General features: G+C 46.7%; 2 protein-coding genes across 7 annotated transcripts in view; both read left to right on the top strand.

The window, feature by feature from the left end:
- Positions 1-5575: 5575 nt before the first annotated feature.
- On the top strand, positions 5576-10928 carry tmed7 (transmembrane p24 trafficking protein 7). 5 transcript variants are annotated; one of them, NM_001313710.1, is made up of 4 exons: positions 5576-5660; positions 6023-6205; positions 9925-10170; positions 10335-10928. In NM_001313710.1, the coding sequence occupies exons 2-4, from the start codon at positions 6038-6040 to the stop codon at positions 10569-10571; spliced, it is 651 nt and encodes a 216-aa protein (NP_001300639.1). In that variant the 5' UTR covers positions 5576-5660; positions 6023-6037; the 3' UTR covers positions 10572-10928. The 5 variants fall into 5 exon arrangements, with proteins under 5 accessions (NP_001300639.1, NP_998077.2, XP_087119151.1 ...); NM_212912.2 differs by having other exon boundaries at positions 6020-6205; XM_087263025.1 differs by having other exon boundaries at positions 5622-5660; positions 5984-6205; positions 10335-10926.
- A 402-nt stretch (positions 10929-11330) lies between these two features.
- The window catches only part of fem1c (fem-1 homolog c), a 10675-nt gene continuing 2005 nt past the window's right edge, over positions 11331-20000 (top strand). Inside the window, exons 1-2 of one of the 2 annotated variants that reach the window (XM_087262911.1) lie at positions 11331-12335; positions 13442-14011. In XM_087262911.1, coding sequence (XP_087119037.1) covers positions 13468-14011 — 544 coding nt within the window. In that variant the 5' untranslated portion in view covers positions 11331-12335; positions 13442-13467. 2 annotated transcript variants of the gene reach the window in all.

Genomic DNA, 20000 nt, shown 5'->3' with positions numbered 1-20000 from the left:
TACACAGGAGGCTCCATTATTACACACACCACAAGACATTACAGCATAATAATACACACATGAGCAGATCCAGAGTTCTGGACGTGACTTTTACAGTAAAAACTGAACATAAAGTCACAGAGAGAGTAGATGTTCACATTATATTGAAACTATTGTGTATGTTTTCCAGAACAGCTGACCACAGAGTTATGAGATCAGAGAGATATCAGTCTGTCAACATGTTTAGTGCTGTAAATGAGGGAAATAAACGTGTGTTATGAACATGATTAAAAACGTCTGCGGTTTACAGTACACAACACACTGTGTAGAAATTCTGTGAATTAAACTGCACAACCCAAAAGAAACAATAATAATCAAGAAGTAGAAGAGTCGGCTCTCTAGAACACAAACATCACTGGTTTAATCTTATTTAATATGTGAACGTGTGGTTATGGATGTGACGTCTCTCTGTTATGGATGTGACGGATGTGAAATCGCCACTTGTGTGACTTTGGTAAATCTAATAGAATAGTATGAAAACACTGACAGATGCCCTGAGTATTGCTATAGTACTGTCAAATACTTGCTCACCCAAATGCTGAGGAAAGGTTAGTGATGAACATGTATACAGTACTGATGTGTGTAAAGCAGCTGTGTGTGTGTGTGTGTGTGTGTGTGTGTGTGTGTGTATGTGTGTATGTGTGTGTGTGTGTGTGTGTGTATGTGTGTGTGTGTGTGTGTGTGTGTGTGTGTGTGTAGTGCTGCTTATATGATGTGTGAGTGACCCGTACAGCTTTACTCTAGACATTTGTACATAAATACAGTGAAAATCCGACAGTCTGAAACATTAAAAACACATTTGTTATCTTGTCAGTCGTCTAGACGGCTACTCCATGTTTCATTTCAGTATTTCATCATCAACCAAGGCAAGGCAAGTTTATTTATATAGCACATTTCATACACAGTGGCAATTCAAAGTGCTTTACATAAACAAGAATAAAAGAAACAAGTAAAATAAAAATAAAAACAAATAATTAAAATGCGTAAAAACAAAACAAAACATAACAACAGGTAAAATGTGATATAAAAGAATGAAGAAGAAGAGAAAAGCATGATAGTGTGATCTGTCGGACGCAGCACAGTGCTCATTCAGTAAAGGCACAGCTGAACAGATGTGTGTTCAGTCTTGATGTGAATGTGCCTAATGTTGGAGCACATCTGATCATTTCTGGAAGCTGACTCCAGCAGCAGGGGGCGCTGTTAGTGGCTGAAGGCAGATTCACCCTGTTTTGACTGAACTCTTGGAACTTCTAGTTTATTTGATCCTAAAGATCTGAGTGATCTGTTAGGTCTGTATTCAGTGAGCATATCTGTAATGTATTTAGCTTCAAGGCCATTTAGTGATTTATAGACCAGTAATAATACTTTAAAATCTATTCTGAATGTAACTGGCAGCCAGTGTAGAGACCTGAGGACAGATGTGATGTGCTCTGATTTTCTGGTTCTGGTTAGAATTCTGGCTGCAGCGTTCTGGATGAGCTGCAACTGTCTGACTGTCTTTTTAGGAAGACCAGTGAGGAGTCCATTACAGTAATCCACCCTGCTGCTGATGAAAGCATGAACAAGTTTCTCTAAATCTTCACTGGAAACAAAGCATCTGATTCTTGCTATGTTTTTGAGATGATAGTATGCTGATTTACTGACTGCTTTGACATGACTGTTGAAACTCAGATCTGACTCCAGAGTCACACCAAGATTCTTGACCTTATTGTTTGTCGTTTGACCTTTAGAGCCTAGGTACACATTCACCTTGAGAACCTCATCTCTGTTCCCAAACGCAATGACTTCAGTTTTCTCTTTGTTTAACTGAAGACAGTTTTGGCACATCCAATTGCTCATTTCATCGATGCACTGGCAGAGGGTGTCAATGGGGCTGTAGTCATTAGGCAGTAAGGCTAGGTAGATCTGAGGGTCATCAGCAGAGCTGTGGTAGGAGATTTGGTTCTGTCTCATTATTTGGCTCAGAGGGAGCATGTAAAGGGTGAACTGGAGAGGTGCCAGAATCGAGCCTTGTGGGACTCCACACGTCATGGGTATCCACTTCCACCTATGATCACCTATACTGACATGGTAACCTCTACCTTCTAGGTAAGATCTAAACCATTTGAGGACCGTGCCAGACAGCCCAACCCAGTTTTCCAGCCTATCCAGAAGTATGCTGTGATGGACAGTGTCAAATGCAGCACTGAGATCGAGCAATACCAGCACTGTTATTTTACCTGAATCTGTATTTAGGCGTATATCATTGATTATCTTTATAAGAGCGCTCTCTGTACTGTGATGTGCTCTGAACCCCGATTGAAAATTGTCTAAACACCCCCTGAAGTTTAAGAACTTGTTGACCTGGTGGAAAACAACTTCTTCAGTGATTTTGCCAATGAAAGGGAGATTTGAGATTGGCCTGTAATTGCTCAATAGGGTGTTATCCAGGTTGCTCTTCTTCAAGAGGGGTTTAACAACTGCAGTTTTAAGTGAGTTTGGAAAAATCCCTGAGAGAAGTGAATCATTTACCACTTTTAGAAGATCCATTTCTAAACAGGTAAACACCGTTTTGAAGAATGATGTGGGGAGCGTGTCAAGACTGCAGGTTGATGTTTTCATAACTTGCACAATTTCGAAAAATCCCTTCAGAATCATTATTAATAGGATTAAAGCATATCACTGATCTTCAGTCCTTCATTCATTTTCTTGTCAGCTTAGTCCCTTTATTAATCCGGGGTCGCCACAGCAGAATGAACCGCCAACTTATCCAGCAAGTTTTTATGCAGCGGATGCCCTTCCAGCTGCAACCCATCTCTGGGAAACATCCACACACACACTCATACACTACGGACAATTTAGCCGACCCAAATCACCTGTACCGCATGTGTTTGGACTGTGGGGGAAACCGGAGCACCTGGAGGAAACCCACACGAAGGCAGGGAGAACATGCAAACTCCACACTGAAACACCAACTGAGCCGAGGTTCGAACCAGCAACCCAGCGATCTTCCTGCTGTGAGGCGACAGCACTACCTCACTGCGCTACCTCACTGATAAAGGTGACCCGTCCTGTACTGGGCCATCAGTGAGGACATCGCAGACTGCCATGGATATGAGAACAGTACACTGTATTGTGTTCAAACAGAAAAGATGTCTGTGTGTTACCCACACATTTAAACAGAATCAGTGAAGCAGTGATCACATGACCCAGATATTCATATCCAACATGATCATACCATCAGAATCATGTACCAGCCCAGAACAGATCCAGCACCAGCAGAGACTCTTAACAGAACACAGCAAACCTCATCTGACAAAGATGGAGGAGCTCCTTTACCAACACACTGATCTGGGTTCAATAATACGCTGATCTGGGTTCAGTAATACGCTGATCTGGGTTCAGTAATACGCTGATCTGGGTTCAGTAATACACTGATCTGGGTTCAGTAAATCACCAACACACTGATCTGGGTTCAATAATACGCTGATCTGGGTTCAGTAATACGCTGATCTGGGTTCAGTAATACACTGATCTGGGTTCAGTAAATCACCAACACACTGATCTGGGTTCAGTAATACACTGATCTGGGTTCAGTAATACACTGATCTGGGTTCAGTAATACGCTGATCTGGGTTGATCGCCAGTGTTTTGGTTCCGCTGCTCTTTACTCTCATATAAATGATGTCCACTTTGCAAATCGCTCATTAATATGCAAATATATGCAGATGATGCTGTAAATGAGCTCAGGTACCCTCTGCATAAGGAGTGGGCAGGGCTGAATGAGTTTGAAACAGAGGTCTAGATGCTGAACTGTGGACTACAGCCATAATCCAGAATGCCTCATCACAGCACACTGTAGGGCAGCGCGGGGCACAGAGTAGCGCGGGGTTAAATCTAACGCAGAGTTTAAGGTATTTGCTCAGGGTTGACCATGGCATGCTTCCAGGGTTTTCACCACAGTGTCAGCAGACGTCTTCCTCACAATTATTGGAAAAGTTCCTCTAAATTTGAGTGAGAAGCACAGGAGAAAGCATTTGTGCAGCGTGACAGTATATGTTATTATAGTGGATATTGTTTTATTTTAAGTATGCGAGTAAACTCTTATATTGTCGTGTACCGTCTTCTAGGCTAAAAGATGAACTGCTTTTGAAAGATGTAGGAAACACACGGTGCCAGCCGGCCAGCTTTGAGGAGAACAGGACACAGCGGGGTAACTTATAACAGGGTGTTACCATTAAAGCACACACTGCTGGACACCGACTAAACGAACACGACGACTGCTGATTTTCCACTGTGATGTTGAGAACCCTGAAAATGAAAATGTTTTAATAGTAAATATTGTTTTAACATGAAAAAACACTTTATTGCTAATAATGCAAATAAATGCCTTGATTAACACTGGATAAATGGATAATAACGCAAACAGATTCAACGTGTTTATCCAATAAATAAATAAATAAATAAACGCACTGTGCTGTGTGGAATACAACAGAACTGAGCCATTACTGAGGAAATACAGCTGCTGAAGTAAACAGACATTAAATTAAGCGTGTGAATCTGCCTTTGTAAGCATGTGTACAGCTGACCCTGCAGGAGGGGTAAACAGTGGCACTTCTGCTCCGGCCACTTTTGGCACAGACAGCACAGGTGCGGCGGTCATACCTCCAGTGCTCATGTAGGACAGGCTGTGTGTGTTGTTGGTTAATAAATACGGTTTGTCTAACCCCATTACTTTCGTCATATTTGGCCAAAACCCAACAGTGTTGCTGTGAGCCCCGCTCTGCCCTGCTCTCCTCTACAGTATTCATTACTCCTGCAGGTATCCGAGTGTTCTTCATGCGGTGGCAAAGGTGAGTTCAGCCTCTGCCAGACTCCACTGCGCCCCCACTCGGTGTTTTCTGGTAGCACATGCGGAGTTTCTCTCAGAGTTTGTCCGCTTATGCTGTCTGATATATTATTACTGTGACCCTTAACAAACACTTCCTCCAGCTCCTCTGCTTTTCCCTCATAAGTCAGTATGTGTTCACCTGCTTTTAATAATACTGGAACTTACCTGAGCTGATCTCAGGACAGGTGTATGACTCTTCTTCTTAATGGCGGTGAGCATACAGCCTAAAGGTGCATTATCGCATTTAAGCTTTATTTAGGAGAATATCTTTACATTCCCACATGATTAAATACACTAATCAAGATAACACAGTTCTTATCTGAGCTCCTCTGTAAAATCATGATCTAATCATCTTAATAATGTAAATTAATCATCTCCTCATTACTCTGACTGCAGTGAAGCTCTTCAGCCTGTGATGGAGGAGTGCTGACACACACACACACACACACACACACACACACACGCACACACACATCTGTGTGGAGGATAATACAGCTGATAATATAACAGTAATGCAGTACAGCAGTGTATCTGTCGCTTTAGTAAACACTGATATTAAACAGAGTTGTGCTTCAGCTCGAGTCACCTGCTGAATCCTGCTCAGGTGTGTTCCCGATCACAGACACACACATGAGTGATCATCATCAGCTCTGAGCAGCCTTTCATCGAGAGTGACGCACACTGACGTAATTACGTACGAACGTGCAGCGTCAGCCGTCAAGCAACTTCCTTCTTCCGGTTGTCGTTCGAGGTAAGCTGCATTGATCACTGATCACCGTTATCGTGTGTAAAGTTTGTGTTTCGGCCTGCAGATGAGCAATATCTGATCAGGTTTGCGCGCACACACGTCTTAGAAGACCAGGGCTCTAGCTCGTGCCCGCAGCGCGCGTAACCGACCGGATACTGACATCCGGGTTCGTGAGCGAGCAGATTACTGTTATCGTTCTGTGTGTGTGTGTGTGTGTGTGTGTGTGTGTGTGTGTGTGTTTCTCTCGCTCTGTCTGTGTGTGTGTCTCTCTGTTTCTGTTTGTGTGTTTCTGTGTGTGTGTGTGTGTGATTGTTTATTTCTCACAGTGTGTGTGTGTGTGTGTGTTTCTGTCTCTCCCCCAGTAGCTCCTCCTCTTCATCATGGCTGGCTCCTCATCTTCGTGGCTCCTCCCACTATTTGTTCAGGTGGTGATGATGAAGGTGGGCTTAAGCTCCGCCTCTGAGCTGACCTTCGAGCTGCCGGACAACGCCAAGCAGTGTTTCTATGAGGACATCACCATCGGCACCAAGTGCACACTCGAGTTCCAGGTGCAGCACACACACACACACACACACACTCTCTCTGCTTTATGGGGTTGGTGTGGTTGTTTGGGCCGTTGTGAGTGTACTGATCTCGTTTGAGTGCTCAGTGGAAGCTGTAGCCCGGTGTGCTGTGCATTATGGGATGTGGTGTTTACACAGAGAGGGGGAACACCAGCTGAGGGGGGTGGTAATATGTGGGAAGATGAGCATGCTGCAGTTCAGCTAGATTAATTCACATCTCCTCCTGAAGAGACGTGTGATGCGCCTCCGCCGTCTGTAATGCAGTACAGCACTGTGTTCCAGCCGCGGCCGCGCTTCATCCTCCAGTCGTGGCTAGTCTAGAGAGATGTAAACACACTATATAGTGTACGGTGGTCGTCTCTCCAGAGTCTGAAGCACATTCTGTGTCTGCCGGTTTGTTTGCATGTGAATTCTGACCAATCGGTAAGCAGTTTAGGAAATGCGTTCAGTAACATCTGGCCAATGAGTGATGTGGATTTTGTCACATGACTGCACCAAAGCAGTCAGTGCGGTGTGAGTGTGCTTTAGGACGGCTGATCAGCAGTGTAGACTCATTCAGCCCTACTCTAGCTGGCTCCTGATTGGTTAACGCGGCGCGAGTGTCTGCCGAAGTTCAGATTTGCCATCGCGAGTGTTTCGCCTGTTCAGCACATCAACTGCACAAAACACTGGCGCAGCCGGCTGCAGGAGGCCTGAGCGCAGCCTAACAAGTACAAAACTGATGCTGTGAACACACACACACACACACACACGCACGCACGCACGCACGCACACACACACACACACACACACACACACACACACACACACTGAGCTGCTGATGCTGTTAACATGCGTGTGCTCCCTCAGCAGCCACACTTCCACTGTGGGGCCAGTGTGAGCAGGGCTTCTATCAGGACGATAGCCTGGGAGCAGTGAGGCTGAAATCATGTGGCGTTTCCACTGTCAGGCAAACCCCACAAGAACATCCCCAAATCAACCGTCACACACCCCGCCCACTCAATCAGCAGATGAAGCACAGCATCACATCATCACCACACTATTAAACTGAAGACAACTGACACACACAGATGAGCAGCACAGTATATGTCTATACGCACAGGCCTGTGTGCTTCATTCAGTGTAATCCTTTACTCGCTGACCCACTGTTGGCATCATGTGCTCTCGCCACTAGCGGAGGGACCCAGCACACCATCCATAATATAACACCACACAAATGCTCCGCTAATAACTCGCTATAAAGTGTAAAAGAAAGAAACCCAACTGCTCATGACATTAACCGAGCTGTGAAGCGAGCGCTCTTTGGCCCGGGGTCTGTTCTTCATACCTCGCTTAAATGATCTAAGATGATTTGGCAGATCCTGGATCTGTTCATCTTGATCACTCACTAATTTGATTCTTCAAACATGTTCACAAATCAGATTAAAGTGTCTGGAAGAGCTGGTCTGAGATCTGTGTGTGTTGTGAAGGACAGATCTGTCCATCCTCCAAACCATGATCAGCAGTGCAGCGATTGGCTGACGGCACAGCAGCGTAATGACATCATCTGATTAATATTCAATTATCCATTCATTCATTTTCTTGTCAGCTTAGTCCCTTTATTAATCCAGGGAATGAACCGGATGCCCTTCCAGCTGCAACCCATCTCTGGAAAACATCCACACACACATTCACACACACACACACACTACGGACAATTTAGCCTACCCAATTCACCTGTACCGCATGTTTTTGGACTGTGGGGGAAACCGGAGCACCCGGAGGAAACCCACACGAACATGCAAACTCCACACAGAAACACCAACTGAGCCGAGGCTCGAACCAGCAACCTTCTTGCTGTGAGGCGACAGCACTACCTACTGCGCCACTGCCTCGCCCTCAATTATCCATGTGAGCTAATTTACATCAGATTAGCAGTAAACGGTTTGTTAAATACGACACGCAGTAACTCTCCACATGTGTTGAGCTGCAGGCGTTACTCTCATCATGTATTTCAGTGTGTTCAGTTCTACATTTAGAGAAGATTTTCTGTATTATTGTAGTCTCGGCCTACTCAGGTTTTGGGGATAACTGTTTAAGTTAATTGTTTAATGAACCTGCTCCTACGCAGGCTTGAGCCACCAGAACCGTTACTATGACAACAACTCTCAGATGAGTTTTGAAGAACGAAACGATCCTGGATCATGTCAGATCATCAATAACCAAATCCAGCTCACTGAGGCTCCGTTTACACTAGTGCATTTTAGTTTGAAAACGGCGTTTTAGATCAAAAACGATCCGCGTCCACACTAGCGCTTCACCTGGCGTCTCTGAACATATCTCCGTCAACACTACGCCACCAAAAACGTACGTCACGTCACCATTCGCGCACTCTGGGAACGCGCGTTCTAGTATAAACAGGAAGCATGCGTCTCGCTCGGCATTTGGTTATTGTTAGTCAACAAATGCCGGTTGAACTATGAACGCGATGGCCAAGAAAGCAAGAGAGGGATTTTTGTGGACAGACGACATCATGTGATAGGGGCTTGACGAATAAGGGGAGGATACGCAATGACACAAAAGCCCCAATCAGGTAGCGAATCTCAGCAGCTCCGCCTCCGTTTCCAGATGTCTCCGTTTTCCCTCATCCACACTGAGACGCAGCAGCAGCGCTTCAGAATGAAAACCGCAACCGCAATAATCAAACTCTTGGGAAAAACTGTGGTCGGAACCAAAGTTCACAGGTCTGTGTTCTCTGAACTCCTCTCAAGCGGTGGACTTCTTCATTCTGATTGGTTGCTGCTGAACCGTGTCATAGCTCATACTATAAATTTGACTTCATTTTAACTCTCCTCGACACCCACACAGGAGAAGACGCGCCGCGCTGTTCCTCGCCGCCGGTTCTCGTTAAAAATGAATGACTTCTGGCTACTTTGACGCTCTCGCCGCTTTCGGTTTGTGATCGCTCCTCAGTTTGTGAAGGCTTCCCCGCGTTGTCGCTCCAACACGCCTGCCTTCCCCGCTCCTCAATTTGTGACGCTGCTGTGTGTTTAATGTGGTGTAGAGATTATTCTGTTATTGCATTATTGAGGAGGAACATCACTTATTAGATGAAACTGCTGGATTATTCCTGCAACAGCCGGTCATTTATAAGGGAAACAGGAGCGCGATCATGAGCAGAAGAGCCCAGCCGGTACAGTGTTGATGGAGAATCCTAAACTGAGCAGCTGGAGGTTTACTTTCCCTCATTGACTGATTTGTTTGCAGCATGTACTCGTGTGTGTGTGTGTGTGTGTGTGTGTGTGTGTGTGTGTGTGTGTGTGTGTGTGTGTGTGATCAGAAAACTAGTGTAATGGCAGCACGTCATCTTTACCAGACTCGGGCAAACTCCTCCTCTCCTTTCACTCCGCCCGAAGCCCCAGCTGGCCCTCTTTGGCCCAAGGTATTTGGCGGGTCGAAAAGGCTGGCCACTGACCCTGAGGAAACCCGCTTTGGCCCGATCAGGCCCCTGAAGTGACAGCGCAAACACGACTGGCCCTGACCCACTCACTCCTGGCACAATGGTGGAAACACTGCTAGTGTGTGTGTGTGTGTGTGTGTGTGTGTGTGTGTGTGTGTGGTGTTGCCATGGCTCACTCTGTGTGTGTGTGTGTTTGTTTGTGTGTGTGTGTGTGTGTGTGTGTGTGTGTGTGTGTGTGTGTGTGTGTGTGTGTACGCTCTCACAGGTGGTCACCGGGGGCCACTATGACGTGGACTGCCGGCTGGAGGACCCCGAGGGGACGGTGCTCTACAAGGAGATGAAGAAGCAGTACGACAGCTTCACCTTCAGTGCCGCTCGCAACGGAACCTACAAGTTCTGCTTCAGCAACGAGTTCTCCACCTTCACACACAAGACCGTCTACTTCGACTTCCAGGTGGGAGACGACCCGCCGCTCTTCCCCAACGAGAACCGGGTCACGGCACTGACACAGGTGAGGTGGAGATGCACACACACACACACACACACACACACGCTGCTGGACCACACTCCTCTTCACTACATCACACACCTGAGAACACTTCAGAATTTATGAATTTAGATTGTGTGTGTGTGTGTGTGTGTGTGTTATCGTGTCTCACTCTGCTGTTGTTCCAGATGGAGTCAGCGTGTGTGTCGATCCATGAGGCGCTGAAGTCGGTGATGGACTATCAGACACACTTCCGGCTGCGCGAGGCTCAGGGCCGCAGCCGCGCTGAAGACCTGAACAGCAGAGTGGCCTTCTGGTCGGTCGGGGAGGCGCTGATCCTGCTGGTGGTGAGCGTCAGTCAGGTGCTGCTGCTGCGCTCCTTCTTCTCCGACCGCAAGACCACCACCACCCGCATGGGCTCCTGAAGAACCCTGGAGGAATGCTGCAGCTGCACACGCACCCTGCAGACCAAACATCACCCTAATTTATTCTGTGTGTGTGTGTGTGTGTGTGTGAATTATCGGATGCGCAGACGCTTCATCATAAACAGTAGTTCAGTTTCCACAGAGCAACACACACACACACACACTCTCACACTCACACACACACGCACACACTCACACACACTCATTTATTTGCTGTATGATGTCAGAAATAATCCGTTGTGTTGTTCTGATGTGATCGGTGTGTTTTATATTAGTTGTGCTTCTGTTTTGTTTTTAATAGTGGTGTGTGTTGTTTATTTTCTTGTTGATTTGGGTTAATAAATGTGGAGGAAGATCTCACGGCTCTTCACTGACTCCTCAGAGGATCTCACACATTCAGACACAACCATTCCCTTGTGTGTGTGTGTGTGTGTGTGTGTGTGTGTGTGTGTGTGTGTGAGAGAGAATGTAAAAATAAAACTGGTTGGATCTGTTCGTCTTGACTGCAGTAATTGAGTGTCGTGCTGTTCCTGGATCAGTGCTGTTCCTCTGCGCTCCTCTAGCGGGCGCTGTCCGCCTGAGAGCTGTGTTTGACGGCTGGTTTGTCTCAGCGCTTCTGTCCGCCGACGCTCGTCATTAGTGACTGAAACACGACTGTTTTCTCTCGCACCGGAGGCGCGTCGTCCGTCCGCGGTGTTCTGGCGCGCGCGTCGTGACTGCTGCGTTACCTTTAAATGGAAAGGCTTTATGCGCGGCGCTGATTGGCCCGTCGAGCTGTCAATCACTCGCGGGAGGCGGAACCCTCGGGCCGCTGCTGCTTCAGACGCGCGTCCAGGCGAAACGGAGCCTCGAACTGACGGCAGAAATGGACAGAAATAAAGCAAAAAGCCGAAATCCGGAGCTTCAGAGTGGGTTAGTGTCGCGCTGAGGGGCGTTAAACGCAGAGGATCGCGCTCCAGCGCACAGGAAGCGGAGGAGGAAGCGCCGCAGCGACGCGCTATTTTTATCTTTTTGTGGTTTTGGACTCGACATGAGCTAAAGTTCCGTCAGCTCACCGACTGACACCCGACCACACCGAGCAGCCGGTCAGCACGGAGAAACGGGCCGTTACCGGACACCGAGGCCGGGGGAGCGAGCGCAGCGGTGAGGCCTATAAACACATTAAACACCGATGTTGATTACAGGAGGAAGCCGAGCTTTACACACCGATTATTCCGTCAGAGAGCGAGCTTTACCCGCCGTAGTCCCCCGCACCGGACGGTAACCGTGTGTCTAAACCGAGCACTGGTCGTGTTTTTACAGTTCTCTAATAAATAAACACGGGATGCTGTCTGCCGAGGATTGACACACACTTCTGATTTATTCGCTCACTAACACTGATATAATATTACAGAGACTCTGCCTGAACTGAACTCAGATCAGTGCTGATCTACTTCCCGACATGATCATAACACTCATCCCTGTGCGGGTATTCCCGATATGAGCAGAGCCAGTCAGTGCTGCTGCTGTTTGACTACAGTATACTGGAGCTCTGCCGTCTGTATTGCTGTAAAGCCAAACTCCTGTTCAGCAAATGAAGACTTTAACTCGTGTTTAGCGTCCACATGACCTCAGACTGTCGCGTTTAGTATGCTGTTGACATTGTCAGTGCTAGGGAGAACAAGCGATGATGAAAACTAACCCAACAGTCAAAATCTGCAGCAGCAGTCATGCTCTGATTGGCCGAATAATTCCTAGCCACGCCTCTCCAACCGTCAGTTTGCTGTGAGTGAAATCGAGCAGCTCATGCTGGAAACACTAATTATTTACAATGATTATTAAATTAACATTGAACTGTGTGTTATTAACGTCGACACCTCCCACAGCACTAAACCCAACCAACAGTAGTGTGCGCATTGTCTGCATAGTGCTTCAGACTGTAGTGTGTAAGTGAAAGGCGGAGCTCAAAATAAACCCCGCCCCCTGCTCAATATTCAGTTAAGCTGGAACACGTCATCATGCTGGAATAAACAACACCACAGTTCCGGCTCACGCAGACGTCAACACCGGAAATCTGTTAGTAGAATGGCCATATCGGACGACTTTACACACAAAGCTTCTATCACAGTGTTAGAGTCGGCCTCTGAGTGTCTGTCGCTATAGTCTTCTGTACCTGCCCACAGGGGTGCCCACCTCACATGCAGGAGAGCGAACACTTGCTCATCACGCTGGACATGTTTTGAAGACTGAAATGTGTGAAGCTAAGTTAGTTTAGTGTTTTTGCTAGCAGGAAGTGGCTAGGCAACCGAGGCACACACATTGCAAGTCACTGGGAGAGAATGCTACACTAAAATGTCTCTGGTTTGAGTCCCGGCTGGGTCAGTTGGTGTTTCTGTGTGGAGTTTGCATGTTCTCCCCGTGTTGGTGTGGGTTTCCTCCAGGTGCTCCGGTTTCCCCCACAGTCCAAACACATGCGCTATAGGGGAACTGATCAACTGATAAACTGGCCGTAGTGTATGACTGTGTGTGTGTTTCCCAGTAGTGGGTTGCGGCTGAAAGGGCATCCGCTGTGTAAAACATATACTGGAATAGTTGGCGGTTCATTCCACTGTGGCGACCCCTGGTAAATAAATGGGCTAAGCCGAAGGAGAATGAATGGATTTTTATTCTGTAACACTGTCAGAAACACACACACACACACACACACACACACACACACACACACACACACACACACACACACACACACACACACACAGGAAGAGTCGGGGTACATCACTGGCGTGTGGGTTTATTTGAACTATTATATTAATTTATAAAATGTCAGCGTGAGTCTTCAGCAGCTGGTGTGTTACACCACACTGAGTGCTAATGCTGTGTTGTGTTATTAGGACGCAGCCTCAGGGAACCCTATGCCATGGATCTGAAGACCGCAGTCTTCAACGCCGCCCGCGACGGCAAGCTGAAGCTGCTGCAGAAGCTGCTGGAGAACAAGAGCGACCGCGAGGTGCTGAAACTGATGGCGGAGAAGACCAACGGAGCCACGCCGCTGCTGATGGCGTCCCGCTACGGGCACCTGGAGCTGGTGGAGTTCCTGATGGAGTGCTGCTGCGCGCCCGTGGAGCTCGGCGGATCCGTTAACTTCGACGGTGAGGTGATCGAGGGCGCGCCGCCGCTGTGGGCCGCCTCCGCTGCAGGACACCTGAAGGTGGTGCAGTCTCTGCTGGGCCACGGAGCCTCCGTTAACAACACCACCCTCACCAACTCCACCCCGCTGCGCGCCGCCTGCTTCGACGGACATCTGGACATTGTGCGCTACCTGGTGGAGCACCAGGCGGACCTTGAGGTGGCAAACCGGCATGGGCACACCTGCCTGATGATCTCCTGCTATAAAGGCCACCGTGAGATCGCACAGTTCCTGCTGGAGAAAGGAGCCGACGTCAACCGCAGGAGCGTCAAAGGTGGAGTTCTGCTATTATCACTGATCATATACACCTGCAAACACATCACTGCACACCTGCATCCTCATCACCTGCATCCACATCACTGCACACCTGCATCCTCATCACTGCACACCTGCAAACACATCACTGCACACCTGCATCCTCATCACTGCACACCTGCATCCTCATCACTGCACACCTGCAAACACATCACTGCACACCTGCATCCACATCACTGCACACCTGCAAACACATCACTGCACACCTGCAAACACATCACTGCACACCTGCATCCACATCACTGCACACCTGCATCCTCATCACTGCACACCTGCAAACACATCACTGCACACCTGCATCCTCATCACTGCACACCTGCATCCTCATCACTGCACACCTGCAAACACATCACTGCACACCTGCATCCACATCACTGCACACCTGCAAACACATCACTGCACACCTGCAAACACATCACTGCACACCTGCATCCACATCACTGCACACCTGCAAACACATCACTGCACACCTGCAAACACATCACTGCACACCTGCATCCACATCACTGCACACCTGCAAACACATCACTGCACACCTGCATCCACATCACTGCACACCTGCAAACACATCACTGCACACCTGCAAACACATCACTGCACACCTGCATCCACATCACTGCACACCTGCATCCACATCACTGCACACCTGCATCCACATCACTGCACACCTGCAAACACATCACTGCATACCTGCAAACACATCACTGCACACCTGCATCCACATCACTGCACACCTGCATCCACATCACTGCATACCTGCAAACACATCACTGCACACCTGCATCCACATCACTGCATACCTGCATCCACATCACTGCATACCTGCAAACACATCACTGCACACCTGCATCCTCATCACTGCATACCTGCAAACACATCACTGCACACCTGCATCCACATCACTGCACACCTGCAAACACATCACTGCATACCTGCAAACACATCACTGCACACCTGCATCCACATCACTGCACACCTGCATCCACATCACTGCACACCTGCATCCACATCACTGCATACCTGCAAACACATCACTGCATACCTGCAAACACATCACTGCACACCTGCATCCACATCACTGCATACCTGCAAACACATCACTGCACACCTGCAAACACATCACTGCACACCTGCATCCTCATCACCCGCATCAACATCACTGCACACCTGCATCCACATCACTGCACACCTGCATCCACATCACTGCACACCTGCATCCACATCACTGCACACCTGCATCCTCATCACCTGCATCCTCTTCACCCGCATCCACATCACTGCACACCTGCAAACACATCACTGCACACCTGCATCCACGTCACTGCACACCTGCATCCACGTCACTGCACACCTGCAAACACATCACCTGCAAACACATCACTGCACACCTGCATCCACATCACTGCACACCTGCATCCTCATCACCCGCATCCACATCACTGCACACCTGCAAACACATCACTGCACACCTGCATCCACATCACTGCACACCTGCATCCACATCACTGCACACCTGCATCCACATCACTGCACACCTGCAAACACATCACTGCACACCTGCAAACACATCACTGCACACCTGCATCCACATCACCTGCATCCACATCACTGCACACCTGCAAACACATCACTGCACACCTGCATCCACATCACCTGCATCCACATCACTGCACACCTGCAAACACATCACTGCACACCTGCATCCACATCACCTGCATCCACATCACTGCACACCTGCATCCACATCACTGCACACCTGCAAACACATCACTGCACACCTGCATCCACATCACCTGCATCCACATCACTGCACACCTGCATCCACATCACTGCACACCTGCAAACACATCACTGCACACCTGCATCCACATCACTGCACACCTGCAAACACATCACTGCACACCTGCATCCACATCACTGCACACCTGCAAACACATCACTGCACACCTGCATCCACATCACCTGCATCCACATCACTGCACACCTGCATCCACATCACTGCACACCTGCAAACACATCACTGCACACCTGCATCCACATCACCTGCATCCACATCACTGCACACCTGCAAACACATCACTGCACACCTGCAAACACATCACTGCACACCTGCAAACACATCACTGCACACCTGCAAACACATCATTGCACACCTGCATCCACATCACTGCATACCTGCATCCACATCACTGCACACCTGCATCCACATCACCTGCATCCACATCACTGCACACCTGCATCCACATCACTGCACACCTGCATCCATACCAAAGTGTGTACATGCACAATATTCACATCACACACTCTGCAGTGTTGATAATTACCCAGAATGCCATGAAAACAGGCGGTGTTGCTGACATGGCATTAAACAAAAGCACATTATGATGATGATGATGATGATGATGATGATTATCCAGGAAGCAGCAGCAGTTAACCCCACTACACTGTGACTAATATCTGCTCATGGAGAGTATGAAGTGCATTATGGGATGTTGATCTCTGCTCTGTTCACTCTGCAGTTTATGAATATTATTCTGTATAAGAGGTCAGATCCAGAGGAGTAAGAGTGTAGATCAGCAGATAGAGTGCTGCAGTTTAGTGTAATACACAACACCAACACACACTCCACAGCACTGCACACCAACACACGTGCAGGACACACTCTCCATCACACTGTTCAAGGCTAATGGCCGCTGGAGGAATTGAGCTGAAGGGTGTTTCAGCACATGCTAGCATCATCTCAAGCTCATTTAAAGCATGTGGGCGCCTTAACAGAGATTATTTGTATTTGATAGCAGAACTATATTGATTACACTGTGGTACAACTTCACATTATTAGACATTCTTCCTCAATACTGTTGGAATATCCAGAATCCCTGAAGCAGGCTCTGTTCATCCTGTGTGTGTGTGTGTGTGTGTGTGTGTGTGTGTTCATTCTGTTATTCTTCTTGATCAACACACTCCTCATGCGTTCCCTACACAACTGTCATCATGTCAAATTCTGAATATCGTCCAGATGAGTTCCTTACATCAGCTTATGGAGCGACAGTAATATCTGAAATAAACAGCTTTATGGCTCAGGACAGTGGATCAGTCTTCAGCTACAGACAGACACTGAATAATCCTGACAAATAAGAGTGCAGACGCCTTTACTCTGTACATCATTCAACAAACAGACTCTATTCAAGTTCAGCATGTGCAGATGATCACAGACGCTCCGTTATGGAGAAACTCCACAGTGGTGTGTGTGTGTGTGTGTGTGTGTGTGTGTGTGTGTCCTCAATATAAACTCAGCACTGCAGGTCCTGTGAGGTGGATATCGCTGATACACACATTGCGATGCTGAAACCGTATATAGTGCTGCCTTATGCTGAGTTCAGGCTGGGGGTGTTGACAGTAGTCGTGTCACAGGTGTGTTCACACTGCATGAGTCTGTGGGCTAGTGCTCCATCACTGCTGTGTTCAGCGACCGTTCACTCTGCATGACTTTACTATAGGAAGATTCACGACAACTTCATTCAAACTACGTCTCACAACCAAACACACGTCGCATATCTTTTGTTATTAACCACATAATGAGACAGAAGACTTTACATTTAGTCATTTAGCAGACACTTTTATCCAGAGCGACTTACAAATGAGGACAAGGAAGCAACTTACACAACTATAAGAGCAACAGTGAAGAAGTGCTGTAGGCGAGTTTCAGGAGTGTGAAGTGTAAGAAGTAAAACATTAGTATTTTTGTTTTTGTGGCAGTTAGTGGAGGAGTCAGAGAGGAATTGCAGATTAGTGAGGGAAGTGGAGACTAAATAGTTGAGTTTTTAGTGGTTTCTTGAAGACAGCGAGTGACTCTGCTGTTTAATGGTAAATGTACATATGTGCTCATCTGGGTTTGAAGGGAATCAGCGGTTTCTCCTCAACTTTTTCTCTTTTGACCCGGTTGTGATTTTGCTCACGACACTTAAAACAGACACACTGCTGCTTAATATACACTAGTTTATCCTCCATTTCTTGGGTCCTAATAAACTGAAGATGAGCACTTTTCACTTCTCCTCATCCTCCCGCTGGCCTGCAGGCACACACACACACACACACACTAGTGGATGCTGCTCTCTGATTGGCTGTAGGTGATTGCTGATGTTATTTCCAGTCAGAACTCATTTCACACTGCATGATGTGAACCGCCGACAGCTCCAGATGATCAGCACGCCAAATATCTCCTGGCCATCGGCGACTCACCGGGGATTCTCTCTAGGGATGTCCCGATCCGATATTGATATCGAAAATTCGTCCAATATCAGTGCAAAAACTATACTGGACTGCTTATATCAGAGATTTTTAACACAGTCCGATATAGTTTTTTGAACTGATATCAGATGAATTTCCGATATCAATATCTAACACTATCTGATACTCTCCAGACTCCGTTACAGCTATTCTTTATTTAATTTTTTTTTTACTTGAACACTCAGAAAGGAACAGTGTCATGTAAAATGCTCAACATCTTTGTTGTTTTCATTGTGTGTTAAATAAGAATAAGAAATCATTCTGCTGCTGATGGGCATTACAGTTTAACAGAAAGAATGGTGTTACTTTCGGGCAGAAGGAAATGTAATTAGAGACATTCCCATGTTTAACTCTTCTTTAAAAAGCCCAGAAAGATAGCGTGCTCTGATAAACAGTGTCAGCTTTGCACATCAGTTTGCTGTTATGTACATTGTCTAATTTCCCCATGTGGGCAGTAGTGTGGAGTCTGTGCAAATATAATGAATTTTCATCAATAAAATTATTCTTAAAAGTCACATTATTTCAAGTGCTGTGGAGAAAAGGTGTTTCAATGCAGCCTCTGCGAGTATTTTTATGTTAAAGATAATATGTGCAATATATATTATTATACAATTAATAATGTTTGGGAACACTGATACAGCCATAATCTTCTTATGATACAAACACAGATGAATAGCTCTGATCATGTAAATGTTTGTACTAACCATACTGCCCATTTTATTAACTTAACAATAAATTATTTCTGCTGCCCTGTGGGAAAGATATTTTTCAGCTCATCTGGATCAAAAATTCATCAAATAGCTGTGTGTGTAAAATTGAAATTGTGGACACTGAACCTTTAGCAGTTGTTCAATTAACAATATTTTTTCTAATGTTCTGCTCTCAGCAGTTTCCACTCTTTGCTGATGATAAAAAATGAACAACTGAAGTGACCTTTAATTAATTTTAATTAACTTTAATTTTGCACTTTAAAAATGCATATTTTGTTTATTCAATTAGGATATTTTTCAGGGTCTTAATATTTATTCTTTAATTCTTTTTATATATTCTTAGTTCACATTTATGCAATCAATAGTTCATAAACTGGTTGTTTTTTCCATATTCACTGTTGCTGACTTGTTCTCAGTTTGATCTTGCCGTTCAGACATTCCACTCAACCAAATGGTGAAAGTAAAGTGTTCATGATTTGTGCTGATATCGGATTTATATCGGTATCAGTTCATACTGAAGGCTGCAATATCGGTATCGTATCTGAAGTTAAAATGTTGTATCGGGACATCCCTAATTCTCTCAGATCGGGTCTTTGATAGTTCACACTGTGTGCTGAACATCTCCTGCAGCTCCTCACACCACTGACACACGCTTCTGATCCATATGACGTGTTCCTGTGTACACACACAGCGTTCGGCTTTCTCACAGCTCTGCCAATGAGCTCCAGTGCAGCAAATATACAGCCAATGAGAAGGGGGGGGGGCATGTCAGACATTAGAGGGCATTTGATTGGTCAGGAGAAACTGAAGTATAAGTAGACGGCAAACAATCCCTGATCCATTCAGGCGGCAGAGACGAACTGCAGACTGTAGACGTGTACATCAGACTCAAACCTGCTACAGGTGAACTGGACACACTGGATTAAAGATATCCTGAAGACTGACACACTG

The sequence above is a fragment of the Danio rerio genome, chromosome 8 (assembly GCF_052040795.2).
Source record: "Danio rerio strain M-AB ecotype USA chromosome 8, GRCz13ab, whole genome shotgun sequence".
NCBI lineage: Eukaryota > Metazoa > Chordata > Actinopteri > Cypriniformes > Danionidae > Danio > Danio rerio.
The sequence above is the reverse complement of the archived record's forward strand: the minus strand, read 5'-3'. Positions and strand labels throughout refer to the sequence as shown.